The sequence below is a fragment of the Nansenia antarctica genome (genome assembly GCF_963989245.1).
Source record: "Nansenia antarctica genome assembly, chromosome: 2".
NCBI lineage: Eukaryota > Metazoa > Chordata > Actinopteri > Argentiniformes > Microstomatidae > Nansenia > Nansenia antarctica.
The window spans coordinates 59086602-59110942 of NC_137675.1; the positions used below are offsets into that span (position 1 = coordinate 59086602).

At 44.4% G+C, this 24341-nt stretch overlaps 1 protein-coding gene across 1 annotated transcript; it reads right to left on the reverse strand.

Annotated features, from left to right (window-relative positions):
* Positions 1-23877, reverse strand: LOC308150361 (N-acetylglucosamine-6-sulfatase-like; the record flags this gene model as incomplete). Its single annotated transcript, XM_080523205.1, is given in 12 exon segments — positions 1-633; positions 851-958; positions 1069-1179; positions 1355-1456; positions 1576-1679; positions 1842-1960; positions 2317-2399; positions 2608-2709; positions 2711-2730; positions 2733-2772; positions 4236-4301; positions 23818-23877. Coding segments are annotated over 12 exon segments (1068 nt in total). The 3' UTR covers positions 1-480.
* Between the last annotated feature and the right edge of the window lie 464 nt (positions 23878-24341).

Consider the following 24341-nt stretch of genomic DNA (forward strand, 5'->3'; position numbering starts at 1 on the left):
CAATGTTAACCCCTTCCTCTGTAAGGTTATGACACTTTTAAATGTCTCTAGTGGGTCAAAGGTTCTGATTGTATTCCAGACCCTGTACTCATATGGAAAGAAAATAATAACAATATGGAGTCTATACAGTGCAACTGCATGTCTGCCTATAAAATGATCTCATAGTACCAGGATAGGCTGAGAGCAGGCAGAGTGGAGCCCATCCACATACTATGAGTAAGGTGAGTAAGGAGTTTGCCCTGAACATGTGACCTGACCAGGAACAATTCCTGGCCCCAACTATGACATGAGTCAGCATAATTCAGATACCCAAACCCTAACATCTCTCCTCAGATGACAACAGGAATGCTCACAGTAGAATATCCTAACCTTTATCATTATTAGGGAGGGGGATGAAACAATAACTGGTGAAGGGCCACTTCTACCCCCTCAAGTGTCGGGTACAGAGCTGGGGTCCCGCCCATCCTGTTGGTGGATTGGTTATTTTTTGGTGTTGCGGCAGCTGTCGCCTTCACATGACTGCAGCTTGATCAGCCGTTGATTCGTGGTCTGCAGGAGGGCAGGGTCAACCTTTTTCACAATGTTCTCCATCTGGTGGGGGTCCGAGGTCAGGTTGTACACCTCCACAAATGACTGAGAAAGAGAGAGAGAGAGAGAGAGAGAGAGAGAGAGAGAGAGAGAGAGAGAGAGAGAGAGGACAGGGAATTGAGAGTGAGAGACACACACACAACGTGTATGGTGGTGGTAGTCTTCCTGGGTTCTTAAAGTACTAATCTGAGGTATAGGAATAAAAGCAACACTCACACATAGGCCTGAAAATACACACACACACACACACACACACACACACCTCACTATCAGCAAACTCGCAGTATTGTAGGTTGTGCTCAACAAGAGTCCTGACGCAGGCGTAGGTGTTGTTATAGGCATCCTCACACACACAGTCAGGGAAACATTGCTGGAGGGAGAGAGAGACAGACAGGGGTGAGTCATGTCTTACTTAGTGAGATAAACCAGAGACTGAGGTGGATAATACTGTAACAGTGGGGTGAAGATACACCCACTCACAGACAGGCCGGGTCCCAGTTTTGGGCATTCAGGGTCTGGGGCGGGGTGTCCTTCTCCTGTGTACTCCACCAGGAAGTATGGCCGTACCGTGCCATTACGCAATGAAGGGGCCTGTAGGGAAAAAAGAGAATGAGTGTGTGTCATTTTAGAGGGTACAAATACTGTAAGTCAAATTTACAACAAGCCCTTTTGGTCTGTTTTTCCCCCCCCTTTTTCCATAACTGCACATATGCAAATAAATAAACTAAAAGTAAACTAAACAGAGTGTTCTGTTTGGTCCTCTTACCATCTGAGCAAGGAAGGACTGTCCGTCCATGTTGACGTGGGAGAGATTGAAGCCTGAGATGTCCAGCAGGGTAGGAGCCAGGTCAATATTCAACACTGAAGCCTGAAAGAACACACACACATCACATAGGTGTATATGGATGAATGGATACTTAAAAATATGGATAAACAAAAAGGAATGTACGGAAGACTGGAGGGACGGATGCATAGGTGGGAGCTCACCGGCAGCGTCTGTTTGGGTTTGATGCCTGGCCCACGGACCAGGAGGGGGATCCTGATGTCAAACTCATATAGCTGCCTCTTATCAATGGGCAGAGAAAACTGACCTGAGAAAACACCCAACCAAAAAAACGATCGTTACAGCACTGTACACAACAACAAAGATGGAAACACCCATTGGTTCCACTAATCACCAGCCCGAAGTAGGGTTAACGCTGAGCATGAACAACACCAGGGTCAGACAGACAGAACCGTGTGGAGACACACACCAGTATGGTAGCCGTTGTCTGAGGTGTAGAAGATGTAGGTGTTGTTGAGCTCCTTCAGGTCCTCTAGTTTCTTCACCAGCGCCTCGACCAGGTCATCCACTGACAGAAGAGTCTGCCACCTGCAGGAACACAGGGAAATTACAAACTCCACTAGAAATTCCGAAACAATACCGTAAGAGAATGCACTCTGACCAACCAGGTTAACTTCATGAACTTAAATGCACCTGTGATTTTTTGTCTGTAGGTGTTGTTTCAGGATGTAGATTATTGCTCATGTCTGGACTGGATTGTATGTGTGTACTTTTAATGAGAGCTTGTGACTATAAATTCCAATGCATTTATTACATATTGCCAACAAATTTGAACCTGAGCCTTTATTGATGTAGCACATTGCAAAAAATGCAATACCATTATCAAGTGGATGCAAAACATTTGATTGACAGGAACAGTGGAGAGGGGTGATTGGTTATTGTACCTTTTCCTGAAGGCATTGTCTAGGAAGTCCAGCGAGCTGCTGGGCATGGGGTTGACGGGCTGACGCAGCAGCCAGTGCTTGTCCTGAGACACATGACACACATTGCACAGAGGCAGACCAGATAAAGAAGGGAATTTAAAATCTGCCATAATCAAAAGGTATGTTACTATATACACTAATAGACTATTATGCCATTATACACAGAGGGTTCTCAGTGTGTGTACAGGATGTTTAGGAGTGTGTGTGTGTGTGTGTGTGTGTGTGTGTGTGTGTGTGTATTATAAAGCTTACCTTCCCTGGCTTGTCAAAGCTGCCATCTCGAGGAGCTTTGACATCGGCGAATGATTTCTGGTACTGTGGGGCTGCGGTCCAGGGGGAGTGAGAGGCCGGGGGGGGACAGCATCAGGAAGAACGCTGCGGGCTCTTGTTGTCCAGGAAATTAAGGGTCCTGTTCAGCTGAAACGAGGGATGATAAGAGAGGGATGTCAGTGAAATGCTTAATCAAGTCCTGGCAACTGGTTTTGGCATAGCTTACTATTTCTTATGATGACTGATGGATAGACGATTCACTTACTTAGACAAATGTATTTGTTGTAAGTCGCTTTGCATAAAGGCATCTGCTAATTGCCACAAATTAACAGAAAGGATTGTAACTAAGGCATGTGGATAGTTCATTACTCAATACTCATACGAGTGCAATACATCTGGTCTGGAAAGTGGGTCAGAATCAGATCGTTCAGCTGGCTGGACTATGGGATGGGAAACACCAGTATTTTGGGTGAATCCTACACGGGCCACGTACATGACAGGTTCATGTTTGGATGAAGGCATCAGCTTCATAACCATAGCGTCGCCTTCTTAAAATAATGGCGTACGTCATATTTTCAAGTTTTGCGAAAAACGGAATAAACTGAACCAAATCTATATGACATTTAGGCAAAAACATAATTTTCCTCAAAAGTGACATAAGCCATTATTTTAAGAAGGTGACGATATAAAATATGGCTATATTAAGCAATGATGTATAGTGAGGGACAATTTAACTGACATGAACTCTGAACAAGCTGGTAAAAAGGCCAGCGGGGCTGTTAAATCCTGAGCATGGAAGCTGGCGAAGCAGAAACAACACTGTCACATGATGATGACAAGCAGCTGGCTCATGCTTCCTGGAGCAGGCTGTACAGAACATGAGGACATATCACTGGTGGAATACATTAGCCTGACAGAAAGACTGATCACTGACTATCTATACAAAACATGCTAAATAAAGTTATGATGTACAGGCTTTTGTATGTTGCACATTTAATAGAACAAAAGATCATCTTGATCACAAGCTCTCCTGATGTTTCAGTGTTGATGCTATTTTAACTTATATACAGTTTGGTTTCCCTGTTCTTTTTCTATGACAGCTGCTATGACAACCATCTGACACTCATTAACTACAAGTACAAGTTGTATAACTGTGTGTGTGTGTGTGTGTGTGTGTGTGTGTGTGTGTGTGTGTGTGTGTGTGTGTGTGTGTGTGTGTATTGTACATACAGCTTATGGAGTTTAGAACTCTAGAGTTTAGAGTTCTCATGATCATGTCATCAAAAAGCACCTGTTGCAGATCCAAATCATGCAACTACACACAAGATGTGGTGATATGACTGCAAACGTACGAGTTCCCAACCTGCTCACACACACACACACACACACACACACACACACACACACACAAAGTACACCAAGTACAAAAAAAAAGAAGAAAAAAAAGTACACCAAGTACACAATAATCTGAATCTGAAGTACATTTAAGTACAGCTCCAGGGTGTCAGAAATGTAGAAAAAGCAACACTTTTTTGTTATCAAGAGACAAAGGCATTTTGTTTGTGTGTGTGTGTGTGTGTGTGTGTGTATGCGCATGGTGTAGGACTCACCAGGGCATGCCACTGGTCCCAGCCAGGGGGAACATGGTCAACATATCCTGCTTCCTTCTTCCCATACTGACAGACAGAGAGAAACATGTTAATGCTGACATGAAACTGAAAGGCATCTTGACAATGGCACTTTGGCCATGCTGGGTCTTAATAAACATGATCATGTTTAACCCATAAGAACCCGGATCCATTTCTCCTTCAAGAAAAATTATGGGGGATATAAAACAGATTAAATAGACCACATAGAACACATCTGACATTGTTTTCTAAATACCACCCCCTAGTGGCAAAGATCTGAAATACATATATGTCACATTGGGTGTTAAACCTATTCCTCATTGGAAAATAAATCAACCTGACAATCTCTTTCTGTTTGTCTTTTTATTTGCATTTCCACAAACCATAACTTTCATTCTTAGGTTTAACAATCAGATTTGTATTACAACACAAACATTTGGAAACTGAATTTAAAAAAGAAGACTGCCTCATATTGGAGGTCTTCTCAAAAAGTTACTGCAGCTGTAGAAAACTGAGCAGACTTATGTAGTAATCTAGAGAAAAACATGGCAGGAACAGGGCCACGGGGACATTTGTCAGGTGATGGGGTGCTACTGTGACTCATCCTCAGGAAAGGAGTGCCAGGTGAGCCTCTCCTCATAGAAGGATAAGACCACCTGAGGACAGCGAGTGTTTGCCTCACGGGCCGGAACCAGATCAGCCTCGTCTGAGCTCTTCCTGTAGAGCAGAGGGAGAAAAAGAATAGCTCAGGACTCATACTAATTATAGACCTTTAGTAGCAAGTTTGATAAACTTCCATCATGTCAGTCATGCTCTCATTTCCATGGCAACCCAAAGCTTACAAATTAGCAAGGACAGAAGCGTATTTATTTAAGACATTTCTGAAAATGTCCCTAATAAAAAGGCAGATTCACATAAGTGTAAACAAAAGTTGGAAGTGCATTATGAAAAGTACGGTAGTAAGGAGGACTTCAAAAGGCAGGGAGTACGCAGGGATGGGTTATGATTCAGTTTTAGTAATTCTATAGTATGGATGTAAAACCATATAGCCTGTATACCAGCCAACGTAAATCAAATCAAAACTTGCCAATCAAATTGTCTGTGAATAATGTCCAGTATTCATTACGAGCCACCAGAATCGACCATTTAGGGCCAATCCCATTACACCCCTTCGGCTCAGTTTTGAACGTTCACGTGTAGGGGTGTCCCAATTCTTGTTTTCATTTAGAGTATGGCTCTGTTTGGAGATTTTTCATGACAAGACTACATTCAGAGCCATGGCCCTACCTCCCAGGATGCCTTGCGAATCATCAGAAATCAGATTTTGCTCTAGGCAATGTGGAAGACAACCACAAATGTTATTAGTTTCTCTGTAATTACTTAAAAAATTATAACCATATTATTATCTTAGTTTAATGTCCTTTCAATGCATTATAGACCTTTTCTTTATAACAAGCACAACCATTTTTCCATGTCGCATTTTCCCCCTTCGATGGCATGAAGCTATAGCTATGGCACTTCTTGAACCAAAACACGCAATCCGAACAGTTGTTATTATGCCATATTATTGATGGGTTATATCATGTAGCTGACTAATAACATGGACAGCGGCTGTTTCTCCAGCGTTCCTGTCATATCGGATTTTAGAACTCCATAAAAATAAATCTGCGCTCTGTGTCTAATGTTATCTATCTGACGTTACATGTTTTGTGCATGATAGTGGTGCATTTTAACATTTCATGTCGCATTTCCCCCCTTTGATGGCATATGACGCTATTGCACTTATTAAACTAAAACTGCGCTCCGTGTCTACTAACGTTATCTACCTAATGTTACATATTTTACGGCTGATTTGGGCATGATAGTCATGCATTTTGACATATTTCCATGTCGTATTTCCCCCCTTTGATGGCATATGACACCCGAATTTAACTAAAGCCACAAAGTTGTTGCACGGTTGTCCTATATCAGTGCAGACTGGCACGGTATGAGCACAGTTGATAGCCTACAGAGCACTGTTATTCTGTCATGGTCTGATAATGAAGTATTGTTATTTGTTATTTGATGACTTGATTTGACGTGTTTGATCGATTGATAGTGTAAAACTTAAATTGTGAATTAATCACTAACGTCAATGTTTTTCTATGACACTACTGATGACCCATCAGGGTCTTGAAGGGTTGTCCCATTTAATTGGGAAAGATTTCAACCACTACCTACGCCTTGTGGCTCTGTTCAGAGGCCTTGGCTCCAAAGTGAGCAGCACTCCAAAACGAGCCGTAGGGAAGGGAATCGGGAATGGGCCTTAAAAGCCGTCCTAAAACCCCCCTAGCAGCCATAACTCTCCCCTGACCCCCATCTAAGACCCTTTTTCAGTTAGGGAAAAACCCAGCAGAAAGTCACATTTTTTTATTATCAAACTTACACCTCTGGTTTTATCAACCCACTACCATCTGCCAATGTTATTTTACTAAATGAATCAAATCAATCAATAAGAATAACCGGTTACATTTCTAGTCAACGGTTAATCTAAATGGTAAATGGACTGACTTAAAGCGCCTTATTCCATAGCGCTTTGCAATGGCCTCTCATTCACCCATTCATACACCAATGGTGGCAAGCTACCATGCAAGGTGCTGACCTGCTCATTGGGAGCAATTTGGGGTTCAGTGTCTTGCCCATGACACCTCGACATGTAGCCAGCCGGGGTTCGAACCAACGATCTGCCGACCTTGCGATCACTAGACGTAATCTAATAACTGTTAATCATGAACACCCCCAATTTCAAGTATTGCCATGTAGAGTTGGGTTCCAAACAAAGTTGGGTTCCAAAGTGACTACAAAAAGCAATACGCGTGAATGTGTGATTTGAGTGGGGACAACAAGTACAAGGTCGGCATTTGTGCATGTGAGACTCACCATTTCATCAAGAACATCAGTTCACCACTCCTGTTTATTGCGCCGATGATCCTCTCTGGGTCAAGGTTCCTGGCAAAGCCCCGTGGCTTTTCACTCTGAAACAGACAACACAATAAATAAATTACCATTTACCACAACACAGATCAGCTCTCTGGGAACCTGCATACTTTACCTTTTTATGTGAACTGTAAGTAGGCTACACCTTGTGCAAACCAGGTCACATGAACCAGCAATGGCTCATAACGCAGGATCCCCATCTCCCGTTTGTGTAGCAGGACACTAGACTGTTGCAGGGCCTTACACCCAATTAATGTACCCCCCCCGCCCTCAGGGTGGACACCGAGACCCCATTTAAACCTTGCATTAAAACATTGTGTATCCAGATACTGTCCATATTGTGATTGTGTCTACATGAAAGGACAGGTGTAAATGGAAACGGCTATCTAAGTGGGTACAATCATTGCATGCACATACACTTGATAACCACAGCTGCAGATCAGCTGTGGTTATCAGAAAAATACCAACAAAATTCACCCTTATTAAGGGTCTTGATTTTCCCAAAATTGATTTATCAACTTTTAATACTTTTCAAGACACCGCGGATACCCTGATATCAACAACACTCCACAAAATTACTGTGAAAACTCATAAAGGTAAGTGAAGTAATCTTAACCACTCAATTAGCAGTGCAAGAGCATTCAAATACAGTCAGAACTGAATTAATGATATGCCTAAAAACTATTACAGGGACAGAATACAATAGTGACCTTATAAATTCAGCATTACAGTTGTTGTCTTCTGGCAGAGATGCCATCATAGGATTATTTAGCCTGATCCATTCTCATCCTATTATATTTATATCGAGGATACACTACACAATTTATAAAATCTTCATACCGGAAAACCTCTGACATTTTGTGATCACCCTTGCCCAAATTATTGTGTCTTGCTGTTGCTCTCTCCAAGATCAGGGGTTCTCACATCACACATTTTAATTTATACATTTACATAAGATTTGACCATCAAGACCCTACAGTAGCCTAAATTCATACAGCCATGTTGGTACAGACATGCGTAACGGCGAAATCCTGTGGGCAGAGTTAATTCCTACAATATGTTGGTATATATATATATACAATATGTATTGATGTGTATAAGGATTATTAATGAACTCACCGACACCGCCCCTGGTGGCCCAGTCTCTTGACCGCGTGCACGACCCCTCGATCCTGCTCTGGCTCGACCCGTCATTTTAGGGTTTGGGTTAAAACTGGAATGGAACTGGAAGAAACACACAAATTAAACTTCTCATACTACAATTTTAACATAGCAAAGTTTGACATGACTACCACGTGTACATTTGGAACACAATTAAAGACAGTCACGAGCACATGTCGTGACCACAGTCGTGACCACATACTGGCGCAAAGTGCTGCACGAGGCAAGAAACAAGACTTAGCTAGCTAACTAACAACCACTTTGTAGTTCATAAATTAGCTAATGGAGTCATCGTTGCTTCTGTAGTCTACAGTTAAAATTCATTGCTTTAGATTTATTAATTACTAACTGGCTAATATTATTGAAAATGTAAACATCGCGTTAGAACAGGCGGCCTCACTAAACTAGCTCGCTAAAATCACAACTGGCAACTGGACTTGAAACCATCTCGTGTGGCTCAATTAAAAGCTTATATTCTTTAATTACTTTCACAGTGATTATCTAGCAGCATGTAAGGTAATAAACATCATGTAGCTAGCTCTATTTTCTCATAGAACGCCTTAGATGTACTTACACAGTGACTTCTTTCAAATCTCAACTGTCTGCGATACGAATTGTATCAGGTTATTTGTAGGGCTTCTCAACCTGAGTATTACTGCGCACGTAATACAATTCTCGTATCATTCATTGGTTCACAGAATACTGAATTCTATAAATATTGTATTTATTGAATACACAGGCATTATTTTCGACTCAAAGGAAGTAAAACAAATGTCTTACTGTACACATACTCATTGTATAGGCTATACAGTTGGGTAGGAGAGAGAACTATATTTTGGTAGTATAATGGCGCAGTAATCACTACGACCATGGACATTTCGGGGAGACCTCTACCTTCCATTTACATAATCTAGTCACATGCGATTTGCTCCAATCTAAAATATGTCCACTAGTTGGTATAGTCCAACTTAAATTTGAATAAGTCCATGAGCTTTAAGGCATTTGACATTAGGAACAAGTTATTTGTGTGATCACGATATCCGACCTTATGTACAATCCTCATAGCTTTTTTCTGTAGTGTAATCAATGGGTTTAAAGTGCTTTTATATGCATTTCCCCATATCTCCACACAGTAACTCAAATAGGGTAAGACAAGACAACAATATAGAGTATACAACATCCTCTGTTCCAGAATATGTTTTGCCCTGCACAATACTGCAATACTCCTTGATACTTTGGATCTAACGTATCTTATATGAGATTTCCAACAGAATTTACTGGGCTTAAAGTGCAGACTCTCAGCTTTAGGTTAAGGGTATTCACATCCAAATTGAAGGAAGGGTTTATGAATTATAGCTCTTTTATATATAATAACCCAAAGTAATTAGACAATTGACTCAAAAGCTGTTTCATGGGCCAGTGTGGGCTATTTATTCCTTCATTATTTCTTTATCAATTACAGTTTTTTACGATTGCTAACTCATTTACATTTACATTTACATTTTTGGCATTTAGCAGACGCCTTATTCCAAAGCGACTTACAATCAATACATTTGAATACTAAGCATGTGAATCAGCAGTCCACTATTCGTTGCAGGAAGAGTACTCTAGCTCGGGCCCGGGGCCACTGATAGAAGGAAAAACCTTCTCCCTATTATCGCCTTCTACTAAAACTTTTTTTTTTTTTTAATATTACTGGAGAAACTGAGAAACAGTACAAGGGGGGCAATAGAAGTTCTTAGGGACACAGTAGAGGGGAACGCGGGTGTCTTTAGGAGACGTAGTGGTGAGGGTCAGAAGATGTCTCAGGAGGAGCAGTTAAGATGTAACCTGAAGAGATGGGTCTTCAGTCTACGACGGAAGATGGGTAGTGACTCTGCCGTTCTGACAGCCGTGGGGAGCTCATTCCACCAGCGGGGAGCCAGTGTTGTGAAGAGACGTCATCGGGTAGCCCGACTGCTGTGTAGAGGAGGTGGGGCCAGTCGGCCAGCCGAGGTGGAGGAACGGAGTGAGCGGGCAGGGGTTTGGGGGGTTACCATTTCCTTCAGGTAGGCAGGGGCTGTCCCTTTAGCTGCCGGGTATGCAAGCACCAGGGTCTTGAATCTGATGCGAGCTGCTATCGGGAGCCAGTGCAGTGTGCAAAGGAGAGGGGTGACATGCGAGTATTTGGGGAGGTTGAATACCAGCCAGGCAGCAGCATTCTGGATGAGCTGCAGAGGTCTAATGGCTGAAGCGGGGAGCCCAGCCAGGAGTACATTGCAGTAATCCAGGCGGGAGATGACCAGTGCCTGGGTCAAGAGTTGCGCTGCCTCTCTGGTAAGGAATGGTCGTATCCTTCTGATGTTGTAGAGGAGGAATCTGCAGGAGCGAGCCGTTGCTGCAATGTTCTCCGCACAGGATAGTCGGTTATCCAGGATCACTCCAAGGTTCTTGGCTGTCAGGGAGGGGGTTACAGTAGAGTTCTCCACTGTGATGGAGAAGTCTTGGAGAGGGCAGGCTTTCCCGGGGATGAAGAGGAGCTCGGTCTTGTTAAGATTGAGCTTGAGATGGCGGTCAGCCATCCAAGTTGAAATGTCAGCGAGACATGCTGAGATACGGGTTGCCACGTGTACATCAGACGGGGGGAAGGACAGGAAGAGTACTCTAGCTCGGGCCCGGGGCCACTGATAGAAGGAAAAACCTTCTCCCTATTATCGCCTTCTACTAAAACTTTTTATTTTTTATTTTTTTATATTACTGGAGAAACTGAGAAACAGTACAAGGGGGGCAATAGAAGTTCTTAGGGACACAGTAGAGGGGAAAGCGGGTGTCTTTAGGAGACGTAGTGGTGAGGGTCAGAAGATGTCTCAGGAGGAGCAGTTAAGATGTAACCTGAAGAGATGGGTCTTCAGTCTACGACGGAAGATGGGTAGTGACTCTGCCGTTCTGACAGCCGTGGGGAGCTCATTCCACCAGCGGGGAGCCAGTGTTGTGAAGAGACGTCATCGGGTAGCCCGACTGCTGTGTAGAGGAGGTGGGGCCAGTCGGCCAGCCGAGGTGGAGGAACGGAGTGAGCGGGCAGGGGTTTGGGGGGTTACCATTTCCTTCAGGTAGGCAGGGGCTGTCCCTTTAGCTGCCGGGTATGCAAGCACCAGGGTCTTGAATCTGATGCGAGCTGCTATCGGGAGCCAGTGCAGTGTGCAAAGGAGAGGGGTGACATGCGAGTATTTGGGGAGGTTGAATACCAGCCGGGCAGCAGCATTCTGGATGAGCTGCAGAGGTCTAATGGCTGAAGCGGGGAGCCCAGCCAGGAGTACATTGCAGTAATCCAGGCGGGAGATGACCAGTGCCTGGGTCAAGAGTTGCGCTGCCTCTCTGGTAAGGAATGGTCGTATCCTTCTGATGTTGTAGAGGAGGAATCTGCAGGAGCGAGCCGTTGCTGCAATGTTCTCCGCACAGGATAGTCGGTTATCCAGGATCACTCCAAGGTTCTTGGCTGTCAGGGAGGGGGTTACAGTAGAGTTCTCCACTGTGATGGAGAAGTCTTGGAGAGGGCAGGCTTTCCCGGGGATGAAGAGGAGCTCGGTCTTGTTAAGATTGAGCTTGAGATGGCGGTCAGCCATCCAAGTTGAAATGTCAGCGAGACATGCTGAGATATGGGTTGCCACGTGTACATCAGACGGGGGGAAGGACAGGAAGAGTACTCTAGCTCGGGCCCGGGGCCACTGATAGAAGGAAAAACCTTCTCCCTATTATCGCCTTCTACTAAAACTTTTTATTTTTAATTTTTTTATATTACTGGAGAAACTGAGAAACAGTACAAGGGGGGCAATAGAAGTTCTTAGGGACACAGTAGAGGGGAAAGCGGGTGTCTTTAGGAGACGTAGTGGTGAGGGTCAGAAGATGTCTCAGGAGGAGCAGTTAAGATGTAACCTGAAGAGATGGGTCTTCAGTCTACGACGGAAGATGGGTAGTGACTCTGCCGTTCTGACAGCCGTGGGGAGCTCATTCCACCAGCGGGGAGCCAGTGTTGTGAAGAGACGTCATCGGGCAGCCCGACTGCTGTGTAGAGGAGGTGGGGCCAGTCGGCCAGCCGAGGTGGAGGAACGGAGTGAGCGGGCAGGGGTTTGGGGGGTTACCATTTCCTTCAGGTAGGCAGGGGCTGTCCCTTTAGCTGCCGGGTATGCAAGCACCAGGGTCTTGAATCTGATGCGAGCTGCTATCGGGAGCCAGTGCAGTGTGCGAAGGAGAGGGGTGACATGCGAGTATTTGGGGAGGTTGAATACCAGCCGGGCAGCAGCATTCTGGATGAGCTGCAGAGGTCTAATGGCTGAAGCGGGGAGCCCAGCCAGGAGTACATTGCAGTAATCCAGGCGGGAGATGACCAGTGCCTGGGTCAAGAGTTGCGCTGCCTCTCTGGTAAGGAATGGTCGTATCCTTCTGATGTTGTAGAGGAGGAATCTGCAGGAGCGAGCCGTTGCTGCAATGTTCTCCGCACAGGATAGTCGGTTATCCAGGATCACTCCAAGGTTCTTGGCTGTCAGGGAGGGGGTTACAGTAGAGTTCTCCACTGTGATGGAGAAGTCTTGGAGAGGGCAGGCTTTCCCGGGGATGAAGAGGAGCTCGGTCTTGTTAAGATTGAGCTTGAGATGGCGGTCAGCCATCCAAGTTGAAATGTCAGCAAGACATGCTGAGATACGGGTTGCCACGTGTACATCAGACGGGGGGAAGGACAGGAAGAGTACTCTAGCTCGGGCCCGGGGCCACTGATAGAAGGAAAAACCTTCTCCCTATTATCGCCTTCTACTAAAACTTTTTATTTTTAATTTTTTTATATTACTGGAGAAACTGAGAAACAGTACAAGGGGGGCAATAGAAGTTCTTAGGGACACAGTAGAGGGGAAAGCGGGTGTCTTTAGGAGACGTAGTGGTGAGGGTCAGAAGATGTCTCAGGAGGAGCAGTTAAGATGTAACCTGAAGAGATGGGTCTTCAGTCTACGACGGAAGATGGGTAGTGACTCTGCCGTTCTGACAGCCGTGGGGAGCTCATTCCACCAGCGGGGAGCCAGTGTTGTGAAGAGACGTCATCGGGCAGCCCGACTGCTGTGTAGAGGAGGTGGGGCCAGTCGGCCAGCCGAGGTGGAGGAACGGAGTGAGCGGGCAGGGGTTTGGGGGGTTACCATTTCCTTCAGGTAGGCAGGGGCTGTCCCTTTAGCTGCCGGGTATGCAAGCACCAGGGTCTTGAATCTGATGCGAGCTGCTATCGGGAGCCAGTGCAGTGTGCGAAGGAGAGGGGTGACATGCGAGTATTTGGGGAGGTTGAATACCAGCCGGGCAGCAGCATTCTGGATGAGCTGCAGAGGTCTAATGGCTGAAGCGGGGAGCCCAGCCAGGAGTACATTGCAGTAATCCAGGCGGGAGATGACCAGTGCCTGGGTCAAGAGTTGCGCTGCCTCTCTGGTAAGGAATGGTCGTATCCTTCTGATGTTGTAGAGGAGGAATCTGCAGGAGCGAGCCGTTGCTGCAATGTTCTCCGCACAGGATAGTCGGTTATCCAGGATCACTCCAAGGTTCTTGGCTGTCAGGGAGGGGGTTACAGTAGAGTTCTCCACTGTGATGGAGAAGTCTTGGAGAGGGCAGGCTTTCCCGGAGATGAAGAGGAGCTCGGTCTTGTTAAGATTGAGCTTGAGATGGCGGTCAGCCATCCAAGTTGAAATGTCAGCGAGACATGCTGAGATACGGGTTGCCACGTGTACATCAGACGGGGGGAAGGACAGGAAGAGTTGAGTGTCGTCTGCGTAGCTGTGGTAGGAGAGCCCATGTGAAGAGATTACCGAGCCAAGAGACTTGGTGTAGAGGGAGAAGAGTAGGGGCCCTAGGACGGAACCCTGGGGAACTCCAGTGGAGAGGGTTCGTGGAGAAGATAGCGATTCTCTCCAGGTCACCTGGTAGGAGCGGCCCGCCAGGTAGGAAGAAAACCAGGAGTGTGCGGTGCCAGAGATGCCCAGGTCTGAGAGGATGGAGAGAAGGATCTGGTGATTGACTGTGTCGAAGGCAGCAGACAGGTCAAGGAGAATGAGAACAGAGGAGAGGGAGGAAGCTTGGGCAGAGTGGAGGGCTTCCGTGACAGCAAGGAGCGCAGTCTCAGTGGAATGCCCAGCCTTGAAGCCGGATTGGTGGGGGTCTAAGTGATCCATCTTCCGGAGATAGTCAGTCAGTTGTTTAGATGCCGCGCGTTCAAGGGTTTTGGAAGGGAAGGAGAGAAGGGATACCGGTCTGTAATTGTGGACAGATGATGGGTCAAGGGTAGGTTTCTTGAGGAGAGGCTTGACTCTGGCTATTTTGAAGGCCGCTGGGACAGATCCAGTGGATAGGGAGGAGTCGATTAGGGTGGTAAGGTAAGGAAGGATGTCGGCGGAAATGGATTGGAGAAGAGGGGTGGGGATGGGGTCAAGAGGGCATGTGGTTGCCCGCTTTGATGTGATAAGTGTGAGAATCTCATCGGGGGAGAGGGGGGAAAAAGATGACAATCCAGAGATCGAGTGTCGAGGGGAGAGTTTGGAAGGGGTGTTAGCATTGTTAGTGGGAACAGTGTTAGCATTGTTAGTGGGAGGAGGGAGCGGTGGGGGGAGAAAGGTGCTGCTGATGTCGTCCACCTTTTTTTCAAAGTAGGTGACAAAGTCATCGGCGGACAGGGAGGAAGGAGGAGGGGGAGGAGGTGGATTAAGGAGTGAAGAGAAAGTGGAGAACAGTTTTCTAGGATTAGAGGCAGAAGAATGTATTTTTGAATGATAGTAGGATGTTTTAGCAGCTGATGCCGAGGGGGCGTAGTTGGCAAGGAGAGAGTGATAGAGGTTAAGGTCATCAGAAAGGCCAGTTTTTCTCCATTTCCTCTCAGCTGCTCTGAGCTCTAGTCTACAAGCATGTAGCGTTTCAGAGAGCCAGGGAGCTCGAGGAGAGGATTGAGCTGGCTTCAAGGTTAGTGGACAGAGGGTGTCGAAGGATGAGGTGAGAGCGGACAGGAGGGTTGAGGATGCCGCATCAGTGGATAGAAGGGAGAAGGATTCGACAGAGGGTAGGGAGGATAGGACAGAAGAAGAGAGGGCGCTGGGGGACAGGGTACGTAGGTTACGACGAGAGGGTCTTAAGTGGTTAGAGGCTGAGAGGGAAGAGGAAGTTTTGAGGGGAAGGGAGAAGGATATTAAGTGGTGATCAGAAACTGGAAGAGGGGTAACGGTAAGGTTGGAAGTGTGGGAAGATCTGGTGAAGACAAGGTCGAGCTGATTGCCTGCCTTATGAGTCGGAGGAGAGGGGGACAGGGTAAGGCCGAAGGAGAGGAGAAGGTCAAGTACTCCAGATGAGAGAAGCTTCTCAGATTGGAAATTGAAGTCACCTAGTAGTACGAGCGGAGTGCCATCATCAGGGAAAGAGCTGAGAAGGCCATCCATCTCGCCTAGGAAGACACCGAGTTGGCCTGGGGGGCGATAGATGACAACAATGTGGAGTTTGACCGGGGAGGAGACAAAAGCATCATGAAATTCAAAGGAGGATACAAGTGTGCCAGGGGAAGGACAGTGTGTGACCACTTGGGCGAGATGAGGAGTCCTGTGCCTCCCCCTCGACCAGAGGGTCTAGGGGAATGAGAAAAGGAGTAGGCGGCAGAGAGGGCTGCCGGTGTAGCTGTGTTTTCTGGTGTGATCCAGGTTTCAGTGAGAGCAAGGAAATTGAGGGCCATAAGAGATGCATAAGCTGAGATAGCGTCAGCTTTCCGGACCGCCGACTGGCAATTCCAGAGACCGCCTGCGGCGATAAAGTCATGGTCAGTAGAAAGAGGTGGGTAGATGAGATTGGAAGGTTTGCGAGGGGGATGTAGCATCTGGGTGTCCTCCTGAGTGTCAGAAGAACAGGGATAGGGAGAAAGCACATTGTGGCAAAAGTCTGTAGAGGGGAAGAGGGCTAAGGAACCAACAGAACTAGGACTAGCTAAGCGCACTCAGTAGACCGGAGTGACTTGAGAAGACAGCAGCAACACTACAAACAACTGGAAGAGAAGGTACTTAGTACCCTGGCTTCCGGCTTCCTCACCATGTTCAATACTGAAACCACAGTTTCACAACTCTTCATACAGTCAGCAGAGCAGAAACCCATGTGAACAAAACTGTGACTCTTTCTCTGTGATTTGTGCATTGCTTTCATACAGAATGCATTCAATGACTCCGTTCTCCAAATGCCATAACACTTCTCTCATTCAAACTCCCCACTTGCAAAATACTATGTATTTGCAACACATTTTTTCATTGCTAACATACTGCAGAAAGCTCGCAATAAACTGTTTTTTTGCACAGTGTTTGAGTGTGCAGATGCTGTTATTTTGCACTCTATTGATACTCTTCAGTTCCAGAACCTCAGCAAAGTCTGATAAAGGATGAGCGGTGGTATTTTCACTATTTGCAGTAATCATATTGAAATGTCTAGAAAATATTAGCAGAATATATACAATGAAATGAAATAGACTAGATGCATTGCCAGGGAAGACATTAGATGTGACCAGATGCAGACCAGAGGGTGGACCAAAACCCTCAGGAGTGAGACATTTTTGGTGTGATTGCTATTGTATTGTAGCCCTGGAATTTCTGTTTTTCTTTTTTGTTTGAACTTTGCATCTTCCACTTTATTTTTCACTTTTCATTTTACACAAGTAAATGTAGTGTACTTTGAAGTAAATGTACCGTAACTTACTTTCTGCAAAGATACTGAAAAAAAAGGATAAAACATAGAATAAAGGATAGAAGCAAAACATAGAATAAAGGATAGAAGCAAAAAAAGCATTTCTGATTCATTCTTGTTGCCTAATACTTTACAGTTGTACAGTCAACTATTCTGTCTATGATTACTATAAATCAAACAATTTTTATAATGAAATATTCATTCTTGTGAAAATCGTGAAAACTATGTAATGCTCCCTGTTGTTAGTGTTTTGTAAGTCAGAATGTTATGAATGACAGTGTATGCTTCTGAGTGAACATTGTTGCCAGTGTGTGGTTGAACGAGCTTCTTTTGAGACATGAATGAAGTCATTGGCCAACATGAGTGTTACGAATGCAGACTGTATGAAGAGTTGTGAAACTGTGGTTTCAGTATTGAACATGGTGAGTTAGCAATCGTAAAAAACTGTAAGCAGGTAAAAGGTCTGAGTTGATTCCAAGTGTGGCATTTGCATTTGGAAGCTGTTGCTGTATACGCACAACATGTAGTCAACAGAGCTCTCAATGCAAGTGAAACAGGCCATCCTTAGGCTGTAAAAACAAAACAAAAATCCATCAGAGAGATAGTGGGAACATTAATACTGGCCAAATTAACTGTTTGGTACATTCTGAGAAAAAAAGAACGCACTGGTGAGCTCGGCACCACAAAAAGGTCTGGACGTCCATGGAAGACAAGAGTGGTGGATGATCACAGGATCCTTTACATGGTAAAGAAAACCCCCGTAAAATCCACCATAAAATCCACCATCCCCCCTGATTTTCTTTTACAACTTGAGTACTGAGTATAAGCATGTGCCTGGTTAGTTGTCATGATCAAACGTTACAAACGCAACTTACCGAGAAGCCACTCTTCTCTGCCCTCTCCCGCTTCCAGACGAACGCCTACCCTATATTATAGCACTTGTCTTAATTCAGCCGCTATAATTGAGCCTCTATCACAGGGCGTTAATACAAACCTCATTCACCTGTTCAATTCCAAGTATATTTGGTATTTATAGAAGGAAGCACGTACGCAACTTTAAACCATCTCAGCCCGTTTTATAAATAAGGCTTACGTATTTTAATAAATGAGGCCCCTGAGGCCGTAAGTAATGCTGACCTGTGTTTTACCATTTCCACTTGAGTATTCAAAAATACCTAATTGATTTCATATTCAAGCTTTTTAGCAACGTTACCAATTCCATAGTCCAAGTGTTACAAGAAATAATCATAATAGTTGTGTCATGGTAACATGAGAGAGGGAGAATCATGAAAAACCAACGGGTTAAACAGCAAATAACTGTACACTTTCCATAGAAACAGGAGAACAATGATAATTCTACAGCTGTGCTAAGAACTGCGTATCCCATAATGCATCGTACACGTTTGAGAAATACGTCAGAGACAAGGCGCCAAATCTGTACGCAGGAACATCCAAATGGGTCGACATGCGTCCGGGTGAAGCGCGTGTCGGACGCAGCTGGATATACTTGTATCTTCTACTCATGATTGGCCACGAGGTGTTAAGCGCTAAACTTGAATCTCAGAAAATCTTCAAATGGTAGTCCTTGTCATCAGGTGTCCTTATCACTCATTACTGTGCAACAGGGGAGGCTGGTGGAGGTGTAATGTTGTATATAATATAGAGGAAACTGGACAACACTTATTATGTCTCATTTAGCACAATTAGACAGTACACAATTATGTTGAATGACACATAATAAGTCCTGCTTCTGTACATTTGTGTCTATACTGTAAGTAAAGCTTATGCATACTGTTCTGGATTTCCCCTGTGTCTGCTAAGGGCTTCAGTGCTTTTTCCACTGTGTTTACTTACTTGAGACAATGTTTACTTACTTGAGAAACAACCCCTAGCCGCTACCACTGATCGACAGACCTGTATCTATATGTCTGTGTTTTGTCTATTAATTAATGATATGACGATGACTAATCCCCCATAGTTTCATATTTAGTCATATTGCTAAAAAAGTACATAAAAAGCTCTGGAAAATGGTCTTGTGGACAGATAAGACGAATATGATCATGTACCAGAGTGATTGCAAGAGGAACGTTTGGAGAAAAAAGATCACAAAGCCTCCTCCTTCAGTGTCTCCCCCCAGCTGCAGAACCTCCATGGACTCCAAGATTAGCTCACAGACCTACAACCGGACTGTGAATCTTTAAACAAGGGCCAAGGTCCACCAAGTCATGGACACGGTCTCTCTTGAGTCAGTCCCCTGGGAGAAGCCAGGCAGGGCGACCCCCCTGGGTGAGATGGTTAACAGCTGTCACATGTCACATGTTCCCCCTGCCCCACGCTCTTTGGTACCGGTGGGTGCCACAGTAGCATGTAGGCTAGTAGCTCTTTAGTATCAGGTTCAGACAGCGGCTGGGTATGTGGGTGAGGCTGAGAAGGTCCAGGCTGAGCCGAAAGGAAAGAGAAGGTTCTGCAGATTCCTGCCTAAAATCAGCCAGCTTAAGGCCAGCTTCAAGGTAACCCAGATGTTGCTATACTATTTCCATACATTCCAGTCCAAGTTTGACTTTTTGTAAAGATTATAACGTGATAACGTAACAATAATGTGAAATGTTATCTGTCTACACAATTTTTAGAAGTGATGGTATCTTACCAATTCAATTCATTACAGGCCTATCACTGCCATGTTATTGTAATACTTGTTACTTTCACAGCTCCCCAAGAAGAGCAGCAGCAAGGAGAGCCAGGCCCCAGAGGAGCACAGGAGCAGGAGGCTGAAGGCTGCATCCCTCATAGGCAAGGCCTCATAGGAAGATCCTTCTTGATATGAGTTCAACTACATGAATCAGCTAATCAATAATGTTACTACAAGTATCAATCCAGTATTAGACAGAATGCCTTGAAGTTAATCTTTCTCCCTGTGTCTTTAGCAGCCCTCTTCAGGAGGGTGGTGTCAGCCTGTGTAACCCCTTTAAGACCTCCAGGAAGATCTAAATGATTCAGTAAATGTGTTTTTGTTGTTTCATTTTCATTCAAACATCTATTGTTTTCCTTGTCTTTTCTTATTTCACAGTTGGATTTCATCATGGACATTACCATTGACACCACTTGAATAGAACATACTCCAACATGTACAGCTGAATACCACCAGAGGGTGCTTTTGCTACATCATTCTGCGGGTCCATGCATTGAGGATGAAACATAGATAGAGACTGACTATAGATCCATGTTGACCCTGTTACAGATAGTGAGATAACACTGGTAGATAGAACTGACCCACAGCCATGTAGCTTGTTTATCTGCATGCCTCATGCGTCACACAGGATGTGAGATGAGGTAACATTAACATTGAACAGTCTAAAGAATACACACACACACACACACACACACACACTCACACACACACACACACACACACACACACACACACACACACACACACACACACACACACACACATTCACATTCATAAAAACGATATTTGTATTTTGGGTACGCAGTATTTGTATATATAATGAGATTGTATTCAATTGAACAGGAAGCATCTTTATGATTTATGGAGAAGGGGTGAGATTGAGTGTGGACAAATCTGGTCTCACAGTCACACCACTTGTATGTAAACAACACAACGTCCTTACCATCCGGGCACAGGGCAAACACAGGACATAGTGAAAGGTTATCATTGACCCCAACCCTGCACCTAACAGTCAACTGTCTGTCTGTTTTATCACTGAAGACCTGCTCAGCTCAGACTAGCTGTTGAGTTATTTAACTTGAGATAAATAGAGTGGTCCATGCAAATGCTACAGACTTAGAATGCTGAATACTGTGGTCTGACTTCTGTCCATCCGTGAGATGAACATTCTCTCTAAATATAATCTGTAGTTTTAATAATGTCTGAAGCAGGGTTTTAGAAATACAGAGGTCCAAAAAGATCGCTAGGGGGCATTCGGGGGCATGCTCGCCTGATTTTTTTCATCTAAATATGTCAATTTTAAGACGTTTGGAGAGCAAAAATTGGATAACAATAATAACTTTAAAAACACATCAGCAGTAGCCTAAATGATATCTCAAGAAGAGAATGTGGTTAAATGTTGCAATGAATGATCCACACTACAGCCTGGAAACACAGAAGAGGCTAAAATGTTCACGAAACATCTGAAAATTAATGCTGACCATGTTTAATTAAAGTGTTCAAGTAAAGGGACATTCACACTAGGCTACAGACACCATTGAAGTCTAATAATGGCCAAATGTGGGTGCAATAGGTTGATTGTGTGTGTGTGTGTGTGTGTGTGTGTGTGTGTGTGTGTGTGTGTGTGTGTGTGTGTGTGTGTGTGTGTGTGTGTGTGCGTGCGTGCGTGCGTGCGTGTGTGTGTGTGCGTGTGTGTGTGTGTGTGTGTGTTATTATTATCCATGGAGAGGGCAGTGTTCTGTCCGGGTTCAACCATGTCCATGTAGACTCACTGACATGACATGAATTAGTCTACATGAATGTTGGTTGTTGACAATACACCATCATATATTCCAAACTTGAATGGCCTTAAATAAGTAATGTTTCAAGGATTATCTAGCATAGCTGTTACCTTTTCATTCAATGCTAATGCGATCCATCTGTGTCCAGAGGCATAGGGGCCTACTTGATAACTTTTCCAGGATCCAGTGCTCTGTATGCACCTGCATTGTAAGGGTTTGCAGTGTTTTGTGGAGTCCACACTGTGGACCCAGGTAAGGTGGGTGTAGGACCAGGAGCAGACGAGAGGCGGCGATAGGCAGAACCACGGGAAACTAAAGTAGCGGTTAGTGGATGAAATGCTTGAAACGCTCCAATCCCAGGTAAATGACACGAGTGCACCCGTCCGGACCCGATACATAGCTCCGATTACCAGAGTGTTGCATATTGTTGTCAGTATGTTAACCCCAACTCATCCAACCTGCGCTACAATCTAGCAGGCGAAAATCTTGCCTGTCATCTGTTAAATGCTATCTGATTATCCTCCTTCCCCAAATGATTTATCAAGAACAGTCAATAGATGGCAATATTGTGTCACAAATCCGTGCTAATGTTGTTAAAGAACTCGGATCACGCACTATATATCATTATTCAATATCAACAGTAATATCAATATTAATGTCATTATACTATACACAACAGTTGAACAGTTGCCACAGGTTGTTTAGTTTGAGATTACATTTTTAGGCCAATACATGTTTTTAGGGTCACAACTGAAATTCAACTTTTTACGGTCGCTAACTCACCATGTCCAATACTGAAACCACAGTTTCACAACTCTTCATACAGTCAGCAGAGCAGAAACCCATGTGAACAAAACTGTGACTCTTTCTCTGTGATTTGTGCATTGCTTTCATACAGAATGCATTCAATGACTACGTTCTCCAAATGCCATAACACTTCTCTCATTCAAACTCCCCCACTTGCAAAATACTATGTATTTGCAACACATTTTTTCATTGCTAACCAGGGGCGGATTTAGGTTGTAGGAGATCCGGGGCTTAGCCCAGACGGGTAATGAAATGCGTGCATGGCGCGCTGGAAAATCTGGCACTTTTTTTGCAGCGACACCACAAACCTGAACTTACTACCACCTTATAGAGGACAAAAGTCACTGGAGAACACTTATACCAGGGCTCAACATTAAGGCTTTTTATATAAATGATACATCATTATCAAATCAAAATCAAATCAAAGTTGTGGGGTAGTGGTGGTCTAGTGCAGCGGTTCCCAAACTTTTTCAATCAGGCCCCCCTTGGGTAATTGGAAATATTTTCGAGCCCCCCCTAACCCGGTCCCCACCTAGATTGATATAATTAATTGTATAAAGTTGTACAAACATTACATTTTCTCTTCTAATAATAACAAGACACATATATCCAACTATAGTTTTATATTTTATTATGGGTTGAAAAGGAACATAAGTGCTTGGCAAATGATCCTGTGCCACTGAAATATTCAACATATCAACATTAACTAATTTCTACTGCATCACTATTCTTACTCTACACATTCCTATCACAATTACGATCAATGACTTGTGTGTGCTTGCTTTGCCTTGCAAATCTTCTCAAAGCGGGGTTGTTGTTTTGAGACTGCCACTCTCAGTTCATTCCCAATGTTCAACTTCGACCTGTATTTGCTTTTGATAGCAGCAACAGCAGAAAAGCCTATCTCACACAGGTACGATGTTGCAAAAGGCAGCAGTATTCCCACAGTTTTTTTTATTTTATTATTATCTTTTTATTTCTGCCCCCCCCCCCTGTAGTACCCCCGCGCCCACTAGGGGGGGGGGGCGCGCCCCACAGTTTGGGAAACGCTGGTCTAGTGGATAGTGAGTTGGACTTGGGATCGGAAGGTTGTGAGTTCAAAATCCCGCCTGAAGCCACACCACTACTAGTGTGCCCTTGGGTAAGGCACTTAGCCCTCAGTTACTCCAGGGGGAATGTCCCTGTAATTCGTAATTGTAAGTCGCTTTGGATAAAAGCGTCTGCTAAATGGCAAAATTATTATTATTATTAAATCAATAGTAGTCAAATTAGTTATTTGCACTAACATACACTTGATTGATTGAAAACTTTATTAGAAGATTTGCAGAAGTAGGTACATGAAAGTACATATTACATACAAGGTCAACTAACAGGATAAAAACCCAAGAAAGCCACTGGCTTATTTCAATTGGGGTCCTTGATTCTCAATTCATCGTTCACTCACCAGCCACTTGCACCGGTACACCTTGCTATTACCGGGTTGGACCCCCTCGTTTGCCTTCATTCTTCGTGGCATAGATTCAACAAGGTGCTGGAAACATTCCTCTGAGATTTTGGTCCATATTGACATTCTAGCATCACACAATTGCTGCAGATTTGTGCCAAGAAAATATTCCCCACACCATTACACCACCACCACCATTTCCGCCCAGAGAACTGACGTCACAGGATAGTTTTGTCTTTTTCTGACCATTCTCTGTAAACACTAGAGATGGTTGTGTGAGAAAATCCCAGTAGATCACGTTAGCGCGATGTTTTCAACTATGGCGCACATGGTCATGTTTAGACCATTGGAAGGGCAGCCAATAGACACTCAAAGACGCTTTACAAAAGATCAAGTAGTAAAATAAAAAGAAACCACAAAATAGATAAAAGAAGGTATTTATCTATCAATATTTCACAAAAGAAAGACAAGACAACATTTTAATTAATGTATTTTAATGGAACTGTGTTTTATTGTAAGTCTAT